Genomic DNA, 11,746 nt, shown 5'->3' on the forward strand with positions numbered 1-11,746 from the left:
AGTCTACTACGATCTGCTCCCACTGGACCGCGAGGAGGGGTAGCAGTTCCATGTACAATTTTTTAAAAACCGGCCCTGTGTTGCTTCAAAAGCTAACTAACGGCACAGCAGACCATTAGCGCTTGCGGGCTCACGCGCTGTTGTTTTTGGGAGAACGCTGCGGGTCAGATCCATCCAGGCTCCAAATCCGGTCCCTGAAAGGTTTCACAGTCGCGGCCGCAGGCTGAATCTTCATTAGCTTGGCCACATGCTGCGAACACAGTCACGAGCCAGCTCTGGTTAACACTGCACCCAGCTCGCACATGATTGAAACTAGCAGTGCTTATGATTACTATTGGAACAAATCCCTAGGCTTTGGACTTGGGGCTGCAATCTGTGGGCTAACGGATAAACAGATGAGTATGGGGCCCTGTCCTTGTGCTTACATACTTTCTTGGCGTGCTTTTAATAGAAAGTGGATGACTAACCTAAACAATTAGCACGCTGTAGTAACAACTCTCCTTCCTATGTGTCAAGAGCTGTTATCCACACGTTTTAAAATATTTAAAGCTTAGCTGCACTAAATTCATCTTGCGCAGCACCTTTAATTTGTGCTTAACAGGCTAATTCACTTGCACGCAAGATTGCCAACTTGCCCTATTAAGTAATTAACTGCTTTTTCTACCTAAATCAAGCAACAATGAATGCTTAAGTGATCATCTGTTGAACTAGGGGGCAGATTTGCCAGCCACATCCCCATTGTTAGCATTCACATGTTGCTTTTCATGTTGACAACTTTGACCGGGTCCATCAGTGTTGGAGATGACAATGGCAGTTGGCAAAGTTGCGGAGTTTAGTTATGAGAAATGTATGAAGAGGGCAAAAGCTGTTTCTCAAGGCTTACGAGTGAGTTAACACATTAACCCCTTGACGGGAAAAGTATCATAGCCTTTCTTTCAGTGACAAACTGTTGGAATGGGCAAGGAAGGAACCAGAAGGATTCAAAAGAATAAGTCTAAAATAAAAAATGTTTAATTAGTAGCCAAGGAGTAACGGCCTATAAACGGCTTCTTCCTGGGCAACCTCCTTTAGCTTTTTAGCCATAACAATTTTTTTTATATGATTTCTTCTCCAACAAGGATAAGAAAGCTTCCCAGCTGATCACAGCCGGGTCACAAATCCTNGTAGTGTAAACTGAGTTAAACACTAATGATGGGTCCAAAAAACGTTGTGGCTTTATTGATGTGGACTTACAGATGTAGAAACCACACCGCTATTCATTGGAGAATGTGGTGATTAATCTGCTGGATGCACGAAGGAAATTGTGAAAAATAGTTTGCTTTAATTGAAATAAGGCTTTACTTTAAAGAGGCTACAACCTGCAATAATTAATTCCAAATGTATTTCAATAGTCAGGAAAGGGATTCTCAGAGCATCGTTATTGGTTGTCTGAATTGTAATCAATGTATTGTCACACTTTAACATTAATGAAGAAGGTCTTAGTTATATCCACTCGAATCCTGTTTAAATCAAATGACTCTCTGCAAGACATTGATTTGTCCTATCTGAGTTATGCGTGTATTCAGGAGAGGCCTGGTTCTAAGATTGGACTGTCCAGACCTGCCAGCAGTGAACTATTGGACACAGTTGTATTATTATAAACATGAGAGCACAACACAATCGTCTGAAAACACTTATTTTCACAGAGCACATCATTGCCATTTTTGATTGATCAAATGAATGTTTTACCTTTTTAAAAATATTGTATTTGTCTTGATGTAATGGCATGAACCATATTCCCTCTGCTTTTTTTGATGAACACAATAATTAGCATAATCATGTATGATATGTTTTAGTGGTTCTCAACTGGTCAGGCCTTGGGACCCACTTTTTTCCTTGTTCAATAAATCGTGCTGTAATATATACGCTTTTCAGCATACATTATTAATTAAAGTGAAGTACAGGGAATATATCCCTTATATCCCTTCACAGCACTAAAGTATTCATTCAAATAAAAAGGCAGACTTGGAGCCAATCCTGTAAATTCACCACACGTGAAAAATGTGACATGCTGAAAACCCCCAGGAGATTTTTAGAAATACTAACATATAAACTACACATTCTGGTACACTCTGAGAAGAATATAAATAAATACTATTACTATATTAATAATATTTAACTTCATCTTCTACACACAGTTGTATAGGACAGTATGACAAAGAGAAGGGACAAGTGTTACTACAAGCAGTGATTTAAAATACGTGAAACAGAAAAATAAAATAATACAGGAAAATCGAACCGCTTGACAATCAGATGTATAATTGTATTTGTCAGAAAGCATTTGCTGTACAGCTTTTACTCTTAAACAGTGTCTTTCTTAAGGGTAAAAGCTGTAGGAGTGATATCTTATGTCTTCACTAAATATTTATCACTTGGTTGGTCTTGGTTGGTTATTTCTTATACATCATTTTTCAGAGTGTGTTAACAAAGTTTGCAATGATTGAGATTCCCAAGATGTTCTTAAAGAATATGGATACTTTAATACAACTTCCTTACAAATATCAGTGAAACTTAAATACAAATAACTTTACAAATGCCACATGAATCATCAATTTGAAAAAGCAGCAGACCCTCTGCTTGTTGCTGTGCAGGTTTTGTACGGTAGCTTCTTTGAACAGCCTGTTAACGACTCTCCATAATAAAGAAAAGTCCTAATGGGTACCAGAACTGTCCCATTGTCTTTCAAAACGGACGTAGATTCCCTTCAGGTCGTTGGACCGGCTCAAGTCGTTATTGGATTGGAACTTTAGGTTTGTTATTGGTGATCAATCTGAGACCCTTTCAGACAGAAGAGGAGTCGATTACTGAGAGCTGTGCTGGAGTTTCTTTAGAGTCGTTCAGCGTCCCTCACTGCCTCGCTAAACCAGTTATATGTCTCTTCAAACTTGTCCTCACTTCCCAAACTTTTCTATCTTTTCCAACCTTATTTTTCGTTGCTGTGATACTATGCTAGCTATCTAAACTCTTGACGTTATGAATAAAACAGACGTAAATGTGTTGGTTTCTATCCAGATCACTCAACTGTCGTTTGTTGAGAAATGCCGTTGGAGTTTCTCAACTTCTTTCACTGACCTTGCTGAACCAGTTGGATTGACTTTGGAAAACAAACATTTGCTGAGAAGCTGAGGACAGTGTGATTGGCAGTTAGCTGATATCCAAAATACATTGAACTAATCTTATTTAGTAAGAAATAATGAACTTATTATATCATGCACACGATTATGACCCAAACACAATCACATTGGCGGTCAACGAAGATACAGAAACCCAATCACCGTCTCTTCCTCACACAGGTGAACATGTATGTTTATTAACTATATCCATGTGAGCCAACTCAACAAACTTTCAAAAACACAATAATTAACAACATATTTTACAAACACAGCCAAACACTTCTATTCTTAAACCCAGCCAGCCAGCTCCCCTCCCCCTCACTGATATGCAAGTGTGAAGTTGGGTGGGACCAAGCTGACCATTGGTGTAAATTAGCAAATAAACAGAAACCGAAGGACTAGAGTTTGTTTTTGAGGCAGAGCACAGACTTATCTGATCTCAGAAACTCTCTCACCGTCACAGCTACGAGGAGAAATGTCTCAGAAAGGAGCTCAGCTGGACCTGGACTCCATTTCCTGTTCGATATGTCTGGATGTGATGAAGGATCCGGTGACTATTCCCTGTGGACACAGCTACTGCATGGGCTGTATTAAACACTACTGGGATGGAGAGAAACCGAATCAAAAGGAGAGCTGTCCTCAGTGTAGGAAGGCCTTCACACCCAGACCTGACCTGGTGAAGAACACCATGTTAGCATTCCTGCTGGGGGAAATTAAGAAGACTGGACTCCTTTGTGTTGAAATGAAGCAAAAAGAGCTCAATGTGAATCGACAGCAGAGGATCCAGGACCGAGAGGAAGATGTAAAGCTGCTTCAACAGGAGGTAGAGGAAGTTGATGCTTTATTGTCACAAACCGAGCCCAAAACCAGAGCTGAATTCTCTAAATATTCACGTGAAATCACACTGGATCCAAACACAGCAACCAAAGGGCTGTCCTTGTCTTTGGAGAACAGGAAAGTCACAGTCACAAAACGAAAACAGATATATTTCAGTCACCCTGACGGATTAGATATCTGGCCTAAGGTCCTGAGTAGAGAGGCTCTGATTGGACGATGTTACCTGGAGATCGAGTGGAGAGGGTATCAACTGGATTTGGCCCTCGCATACAAGAGTGTCAACATGAACGAGGATGAAATTGGATTAGGATTCACAGACAGATCTTGGAGTTTGAGATGTGAGAACCACTATTTTTCCTTTTGGTTCAATAATGTGGAAACTCCCCTCTCAGGTGCTCGTTCCAACAGGATAGGAGTTTACCTGGATCACAGTGCAGGGGTTCTGTCTTTCTACAGCGTCTCCAGTGAAACCATGAACCTCCTCCACAGAGTCCAGACCACCTTCACTGAGCCTCTCTACGCTGGAGTTTGCTTTTATGACAACTTTGGAGACTATGCTGAGTTCTGTAGACTTAACTAGACAGAAGAAATTCAAAGGGCAGTGGGTTAAATGTTGAGATTAACTTCTTTAACTAATTTTGTCTCAATGTTTGTAGCTGAGAGTTGGTTGTGTTGGTATTTCTAACCTGAGAACTTTACTGATAGGTTGTGTGAAAAAAAAAATGAAGAATCAATAAAGGTTTTTACAATATTGAATCATCTTGTCTTTATTCCAGGGTATTACAAGATGGTGAAAGCTATGTGAAAGGAATATAAGTGATGCAGCTAACTTTTCAAATACAACTGATTAAACATCGGTAGATTTATATCAATGTCACATTAACAATCCCTAAATCATGGTTCCCAAACTGAGGGTGAGTATTTATAAATGGCTGGTTATCTCAGCATTGTATTAATTGGTGTCAGGGCTGTCCATTCACCCTTAAAACCAATAGTAGACCTTGTTCAGGTGAAGATACGATTGATTAAAGGTTGTTGTTATTGGACACTGTTGCTTTTGGGTTGCATTGAACAGCAACATATTTCTTAGACCAGTAAGATAAATAAAAACCTTGCAAATAAAGGTTTGTTCAGATTTTCAGACTGATATAGGCTGCTGTTTCAAGAACTGCGGGACATGTGCTACTGTAATAGTAAAGCTTTGTTTCGTGGCATTACTGCAAAGTTAAACAAGTTTGCATAATTGACTCCGTCAGCTAAGGTTTGGGTTTGCTTTTTGAATATAAAGTGGTGCTTTTTTACATGAAATTAGTCCGGGAAAAGGCCCTTTTAGCCGATTACACTCCTAAACTATTAACATAATCTGGTTCGGATCGGGTTACGTCTGCAGCATAAGTAAACGTGACAAACAAGTTACTTTAAAAGAGAGCCTCCTTAATAACATGGAAAACTAGCTATCTCTAAAATATGCCTTTGCAGAGTTAGGTTTGTGGTTTAATGATGCTGGAGGCCAGTTTTCTTTAATTGTTTTGAGTCTTTTCTGGTTATTTCAAGTAAGGCATCAATGAATAAAGCTGTTGTAATAATTAAAATCCACAAAGGCTGCAAAGAGCTGTCTATGGAAAGGGAATTCGTTGTTGGATTGGACATCAGAGCTCCGAGGCATGATGTTGTTCTACTAATAGAGATCACAGAATTATTTATAAGGATCAAACTAGTATTAAGTCTCGACCCCTCGATTTAAATAAGTTCAATTTTTTTCAAACATTTCATACATGACATAAACAAGAATCTGAATGGAGAGTGCATCAAGTTTCAAGCCAGCTGCTTTATTAATAAAACATAGAAAATATCCAGATAAGCAACAAGACACTGTGGCAATGAGTTTCCACCCACTACGGCACATTCAGTCGTTTGTAATTAGGGAAAAAATATATTAAATGTCAAAAAATACAAATGTTAAATATGTCAAAGAAACTGAAAACCATAATGCCAGTCCATGTTTGTGAGGCACTTCATATGTGTGATGTTGATTCATTAAACTGCTGTCGTGTGCAAATATATAAGCAACAGTCCTTAGTATGTTGTCACAAAGCTATATCTGTCAGATGTCGATTCATATTATCAATTTGATGCATTAAGAGGGCTGACCAAGTCCCCTTTTTAGCATTAAGCTAATTGTTTAAGAATCCCAATGAGCTAGTTTGTTGTTGTTTTGTTGCATTTAGAACGGCTCAATCGTTACAGCAAACAAGCAACACATGAACAAACAATTCTATAAAACACTATTAAAAAAACACCAAAGCATCACAATCACTCCCTCTTTACTACACAGTGCACTTTATCCACCCTGCATAATTGTGATTTAAACAGTAGAGTACATTGTGCCAAAAAACAATACAATGTACTACTGTAGGTTTCACAGATAGAAAGCTGTTAAAGTGAAATTGTTAATGGAAAACGTTTTGTGCTCACTGTGGGTAAACTATTACGTGCCTTTTGTATAGGGAGTGATTTCAGAATCAGAAAACTGTTTAAGGGGAACCTCAGTGTTTTTCAATCCTGCAGTTAAATGCTACAAATGTTATCCCTCGGTGTCCAAAAAGTGCTGACTGCATTATTACAAATCTTCTCTGTTTGTTAGCGTGTCATGTGACCTGCTTCTCAAAAGACAAGTCCTTCAAACTAGCTGCACCTTTACCAGCTTTGAGAACACTTTCATGATCAATCATTATAAAACATATCATATCTATTATTCTGAAATGGACCAATCTGCACAACGACTACTTTTACTGTCGTTACTTTCACTATATTTTGATGATCATACTTTTCTACTTTCACTTGAGGAACATTTTGAATGCAGGACTTTTACTGTAACAGAGTATTCCTACACTCTGGTACTTCTACTTTTACTCAAGTACAAGATCTGAGTACTTCTACTTTTACTCAAGTACAAGATCTGAGTACTTCTACTTTTACTCAAGTACAAGATCTGAGTACTTCTCCCACCTCTGCTTTAGTGGATGAACATTGATAAAGGGTTATATTTTAAGTCATTTTAGCTTTAATGCAGAGTGACTTACGTGCACTTTTATACAGTAGACATGGTGGACCTATTAAGGGTTAAGTATCTTGCTTAAGGACACTTGGACATGTTGATTACAGAGACTGGGGATCAAAGCACTGATCCATCGATTGGTGGACGCCCATTTTAACCCCCGAGAAAAACCCTCCCCCCTTATTACCTTTTCACTGAAACCTGATTAAACAGGGTTGAAAAACACAGAAGTCACCCCTAAGGTTTCTAAACCAAGAGGACAGGGTTTGCTCAGCAGGAGGAGTCGGACATCCTCTGGGGCCGGGCTGATTGACAGGTGGAGGGCGGGGTGAAGACGTCGGGGTCACTGATGCCCAGCTGCAGGTTGAAGAAGCGGGTGGAGGTGGTGACGCTGCTGTTCCTGACGTAGGTCTCCTGCACCGGGTAGCAGTCCTTCAGGGTGTAGACCCCCACCCAGGTCTCATCTGCAGAGGGACCAGCAGCAGAGATGGCAAAAGTACACACATCCTTTACTCAAGTAGAAGTACAGATACTCGTGTTTAAAAATACTCAAGTCAAAGTACAGAGGCTTTGAAATGTACTTCAGTAAAAAGTACCCATAACTAGCAGCTGTTTTAAAGAGTACCTGACCTCCCTTTATATTAATAGAACAATAATGTCATTGTTAGCTAATGAATGTTTCCATGCTGAATAACGGCAACATGACAACGTTTTCATTCTGAGACTGCCAAGGCACACAGGGAGATGAGCAGGCGGTGAAGTAAAAGCGATAATCTTCCATATAGACATATTGACACATACGTATAAAACAATACATAAAATAAGATAGTAAAATTCTTCTTACAACCGTTAATAAGGATGTAACTGAAAGGTTTTCGGATGATAAACCTCTTTTCAACCAGACAACATAGATAGATGCGGAGATCAGATGAGATTAGGATGGTGAGGACCCTAGTGGTATAATTATTGGTTGTGGGTTGTGTTAAACAATATACTATCGTGAGAATAATGTTCGGTTGTTTGTCCGGCACAGCGAAGTATACAATACAAGTGTCTAATTAGCAACTAAGTTTAGATTTGGTTTAGTTTATTGCTGATTTCATTATATAACCTACTTTATTGTATTATATTTTTATTATATTATTATTTTATTTTTTACTATTAGTTGTTTATTATTTTTATCGATGTATTTGTTATTATATGTTTGTTTAATTATTATATATACTCTATACTTGTGGTAAATCTATAGTATAGTTACTGAATTTCTATTCATTCGTGTATGGAATAATTTTCGAAATTTTTTGATGATCGATAGGGTCGGGGAAGTGATGTTATAGGATTTTTTTAGTTATTTTTATTTATTGTTATACTCATTATTGGGCCGGTGTAGAGTTATCTAATCGTTCGTTTTTTGTTTTTTCATTCCTAATATTCTGTAGAATGTTTATTTGATTTTCTTTGATCTTCCTGTGATATGTATGTTGTTTGTTCTTATATATCTGTATATCTCTTGTCATTTATTACTGTGCTATTATTATTATCGTTTATCATATCGTTATTATAATTAAATTAAGTCGAAATTACAATAACTCCACGTATTAACTTCGGCGTGCGGCGAGAGGAGACGAGCGTCCTAAAAACTCATATATTATTTATGTTTATTATGATTATTTTTTATTTTTATTTATTAAGTATCTTTTTTATTGTTTATTGTATTAAGCGATGATTGATTGATTTTATATCAAATTTTATTAACAATCGTAATAATTATTCCATGGTATGTCGTGTTATTCATGATCACAAATACGATAGGCACAAGAGGGGGAGGTACGAGTTTTTGTTGTGGTCCGAAGAAACCTTATGGTACCCGAAGGACATGCTCTCACCTATAGTGCACTACAAAGGCTAGCTGCGTCTTCTGCTCCGACCGAGTTTCTAGCCCGACGACTGGCCTGCGTAAAGCTTAGGCGAGAAGAAGCTGGTAGGGGCTTTTTCGAGCGTGGAACGCTCCTGGTCATGGAGTAGGCCCGCGGCGCAGGCGCCCCTGTCGCACCTCCAGGTCTCAACCAGCGCTGTCTTCCGGACGCGGCGGTTGCACTCAGACCAAATGTCTGATGAAGAGAGAATAAATTTTATTTGACGTTACAAACTAAGGCCTAGAGTTTTTAGTCAAGCTCTACGAGCAATCACTATTGAAGGCCAGAGAGACCCGTTCTATCTCTGCCGGTCGTCAAATCGTGGGATTTCCCGACGATCGTTTTTATGTTATATAAGCAATATATAAACAACAATGAACAAACACCAACGAGAACTATAATAACAACACTGATCGAGTGTAGTTCATATTTATATGAGAGACATGTGAGACAGAATGTGACCCGAGTCTTGTCAGAGTATTATGTCGTCGTACGTGTGTCTGTCCTGAACGTTGCGTGAACATAAAGTACTAGGCGTTTTTCGCTAGTGTCGAACACAAAAAGTTACGTGCTGTGTTTACACAGAGCACAAAAGTAGTATGTACGATTATGTTTAGGATTATGTCTCTTTTGTAAAATTTTACAATAAAAGACCTGACACGGTCGTGTGTAAACAAAAGGTAAACTGTTGAGACTTGGACGTTTGTGTCGTTGACGGAAAGACACGTTGTCCTACGCGACAGCCGTAAGGGACACACCCAAAAGAAAACTCTCGAGCGGGGGGACTGCGCAGCGGGCTAAGCAGACACCATTAAAAAAGCCATAGATAGTCGCGTGTAGTCGTGACGAGGGAGTTTAATAGATTTCGTTCAAGTGTACTCCCGGCACGGGGTGGCTGTCTCACGTCTGAAAGACCCACGCAAGTGAGCTGCATCGCGAAGTCACATGCGTAAAACCGCGTCAGAACCTCGAGCTGGGTCCAGGTACTCCTCGATTAGAGTCCGTGTGGGTGCGGAGGTGAGAGTCCATGTAACGGTGGAAAGCGCTTTGTCCTTTACCGTGCGTTTATGTTCGCGCGGAAAATATATCAATTCCGCCAAGTCGCCCCGCCCGTGAAAGGCTTGGTAACTAACTTATTCGACACCGACATGTCCGTTTTTGCGCGTCTCGTTTAGGGGCACAAAGATTTACACACAAAGTGACATACGGCTCGCGCGGTGTATGCGACGACTAATAAATAGCAAGCATACCTATGCACAGACACGTCACAGCGCCTCCCTTCGTCGATCCGTCCCAATCGAATCGGGATTGTGAGGCTGAGGTGCGACGTGATGCTTCCGGTCACTGATCTGTCACTGTCAGTTGCCCCTCGCGGCGGCCAGGTTAAAAAGTGCATAGGCGACCGGCTCGATAAGTGAGTGATTTTTATCCCAAACTAGCCTACGGAGCGAGATATCTTCCGGCTAGCCCCTTCTCTCGCACGACTTAGCTATACCGCTCCCGTATTTGCGTTCACTTCACATTGGCTTGCGCTTTACTCTAGTCAGGGCCTACCTTCTAGCCCCACATGGGCTTCCCTGGCCACTCTCCTCACTCCCGACTACACGGCTTGGTCTCACAGTTCTAGTCGACGACTCAGACTGCCTCTCGTGCGTCGAGACGTACTAGTGGGACTTCGAGGACGGGGAGACAAATCGCTCGACTGTGCTGACGCGTTTTACGGCATATACTTCACAGTACTTGCCGTTTTTAGGATGGTGGACCCCGCGCGAGTATCACTAACCCGAATCTGACCTCCTCTGTAGACTAACCGATATCTACTCGTGGAGTTTAATGTTCATCGCTTAGCCCGAGGCTCGCAAGTCCCCTCAGAGTTTTTTGCGGTGTGTCCTTACCCTGTCCGCTAGGCCGTCGCGTTCCGCCAAACACAAACGTCCAAATTCCCCTAAATTGCCTTTTGTTTATACACACCTACGTTTTGATACATTTTGGAAACAAGACACAAACCTAAAAAGAAATCGTACATTAGTACTTTTGCCCGGGACCGTTGTTTTAAACACAACACGCCGTAACTTTTTGCTGTTCACACCCTAGGCCTTTTATGTTCACACTTAGGAAAAAACGCCTAGTAACTTTATTTGCACACTTAGGAAAGACACACGTACAACACATAATAGCTCTGACAAGACTCGGGGTATACAGAGTGGACTTTTATTTTAATTTTTTTTACAACCTTCTTTTTTACTAACTTATCGGACTTTGTAAAAATGAGTGTTTGTGTCATGAACTCAATTTACATCGAATCTTTTTAGTCAGGTACAGGTGCTAGTTTATAAAGGACGTCGCACAATGGAGCCATAACTTCTTCCTTCGACTATCCTTGTCAAGGAAGTGTCAAATTATGAGAGTAGTAATGGTACCTCTAGTGCGACCAGTCGTCCTCCCTTCTCACTCAATTTTAATGAAGTAATGACCATGAATTCATGATACGTGACGATATAGACTTGCCTGAAAAATGAGCTGAAGAAATGTACAGACTGGTGATGCACATAGAGATGAAAGAATGTACAACTTGTGCTTGTGGACAGAAAGGATATGAAGAAAATGTACAACTTGTGTTTATGGACATGAAAAGATGAAGAAGTATAAAAGGTTTGTCCGACCAAGGAAATCAGACTTACACACCAAACCACACCGCACTAGTAATAATAAAATGCTCAGTAACGCACGCCGGATAACTAAACTTGTGCTAGGCACAATAGGTAGTAAAGGACGCAGAAAGA

General features: G+C 40.2%; 2 protein-coding genes across 2 annotated transcripts in view; one reads left to right on the forward strand and one right to left on the reverse strand.

Annotated features, from left to right (window-relative positions):
• The first annotated feature begins 3,840 nt into the window (after positions 1-3,840).
• LOC104966355 (tripartite motif-containing protein 16-like protein) lies at positions 3,841-4,585 on the forward strand. Its single transcript, XM_010795544.1, has one exon. The coding sequence runs from the start codon at positions 3,841-3,843 to the stop codon at positions 4,567-4,569; it is 729 nt and encodes a 242-aa protein (XP_010793846.1). The 3' UTR covers positions 4,570-4,585.
• Positions 4,586-6,930: 2,345 nt separating this feature from the next.
• Positions 6,931-11,746, reverse strand: part of epdr1 (ependymin related 1) — a 20,988-nt gene continuing 16,172 nt past the window's right edge. The window contains exon 3 of the mRNA XM_010794695.1: positions 6,931-7,511. Coding sequence (XP_010792997.1) covers positions 7,318-7,511 — 194 coding nt within the window. The 3' untranslated portion in view covers positions 6,931-7,317. The remainder of the gene's footprint in view (positions 7,512-11,746) is intronic.

Source organism: Notothenia coriiceps, unplaced genomic scaffold (genome assembly GCF_000735185.1).
Source record: "Notothenia coriiceps isolate Sejong01 unplaced genomic scaffold, NC01 NC01_scaffold00037246, whole genome shotgun sequence".
Classification (NCBI taxonomy): Eukaryota; Metazoa; Chordata; class Actinopteri; order Perciformes; family Nototheniidae; genus Notothenia; species Notothenia coriiceps.

Bases quoted from the DNA above. Each gene is read 5' to 3' on its own strand.
- LOC104966355 (XM_010795544.1), top strand. From the start codon at position 3,841: ATGTTAGCATTCCTGCTGGGGGAAATTAAGAAGACTGGACTCCTTTGT.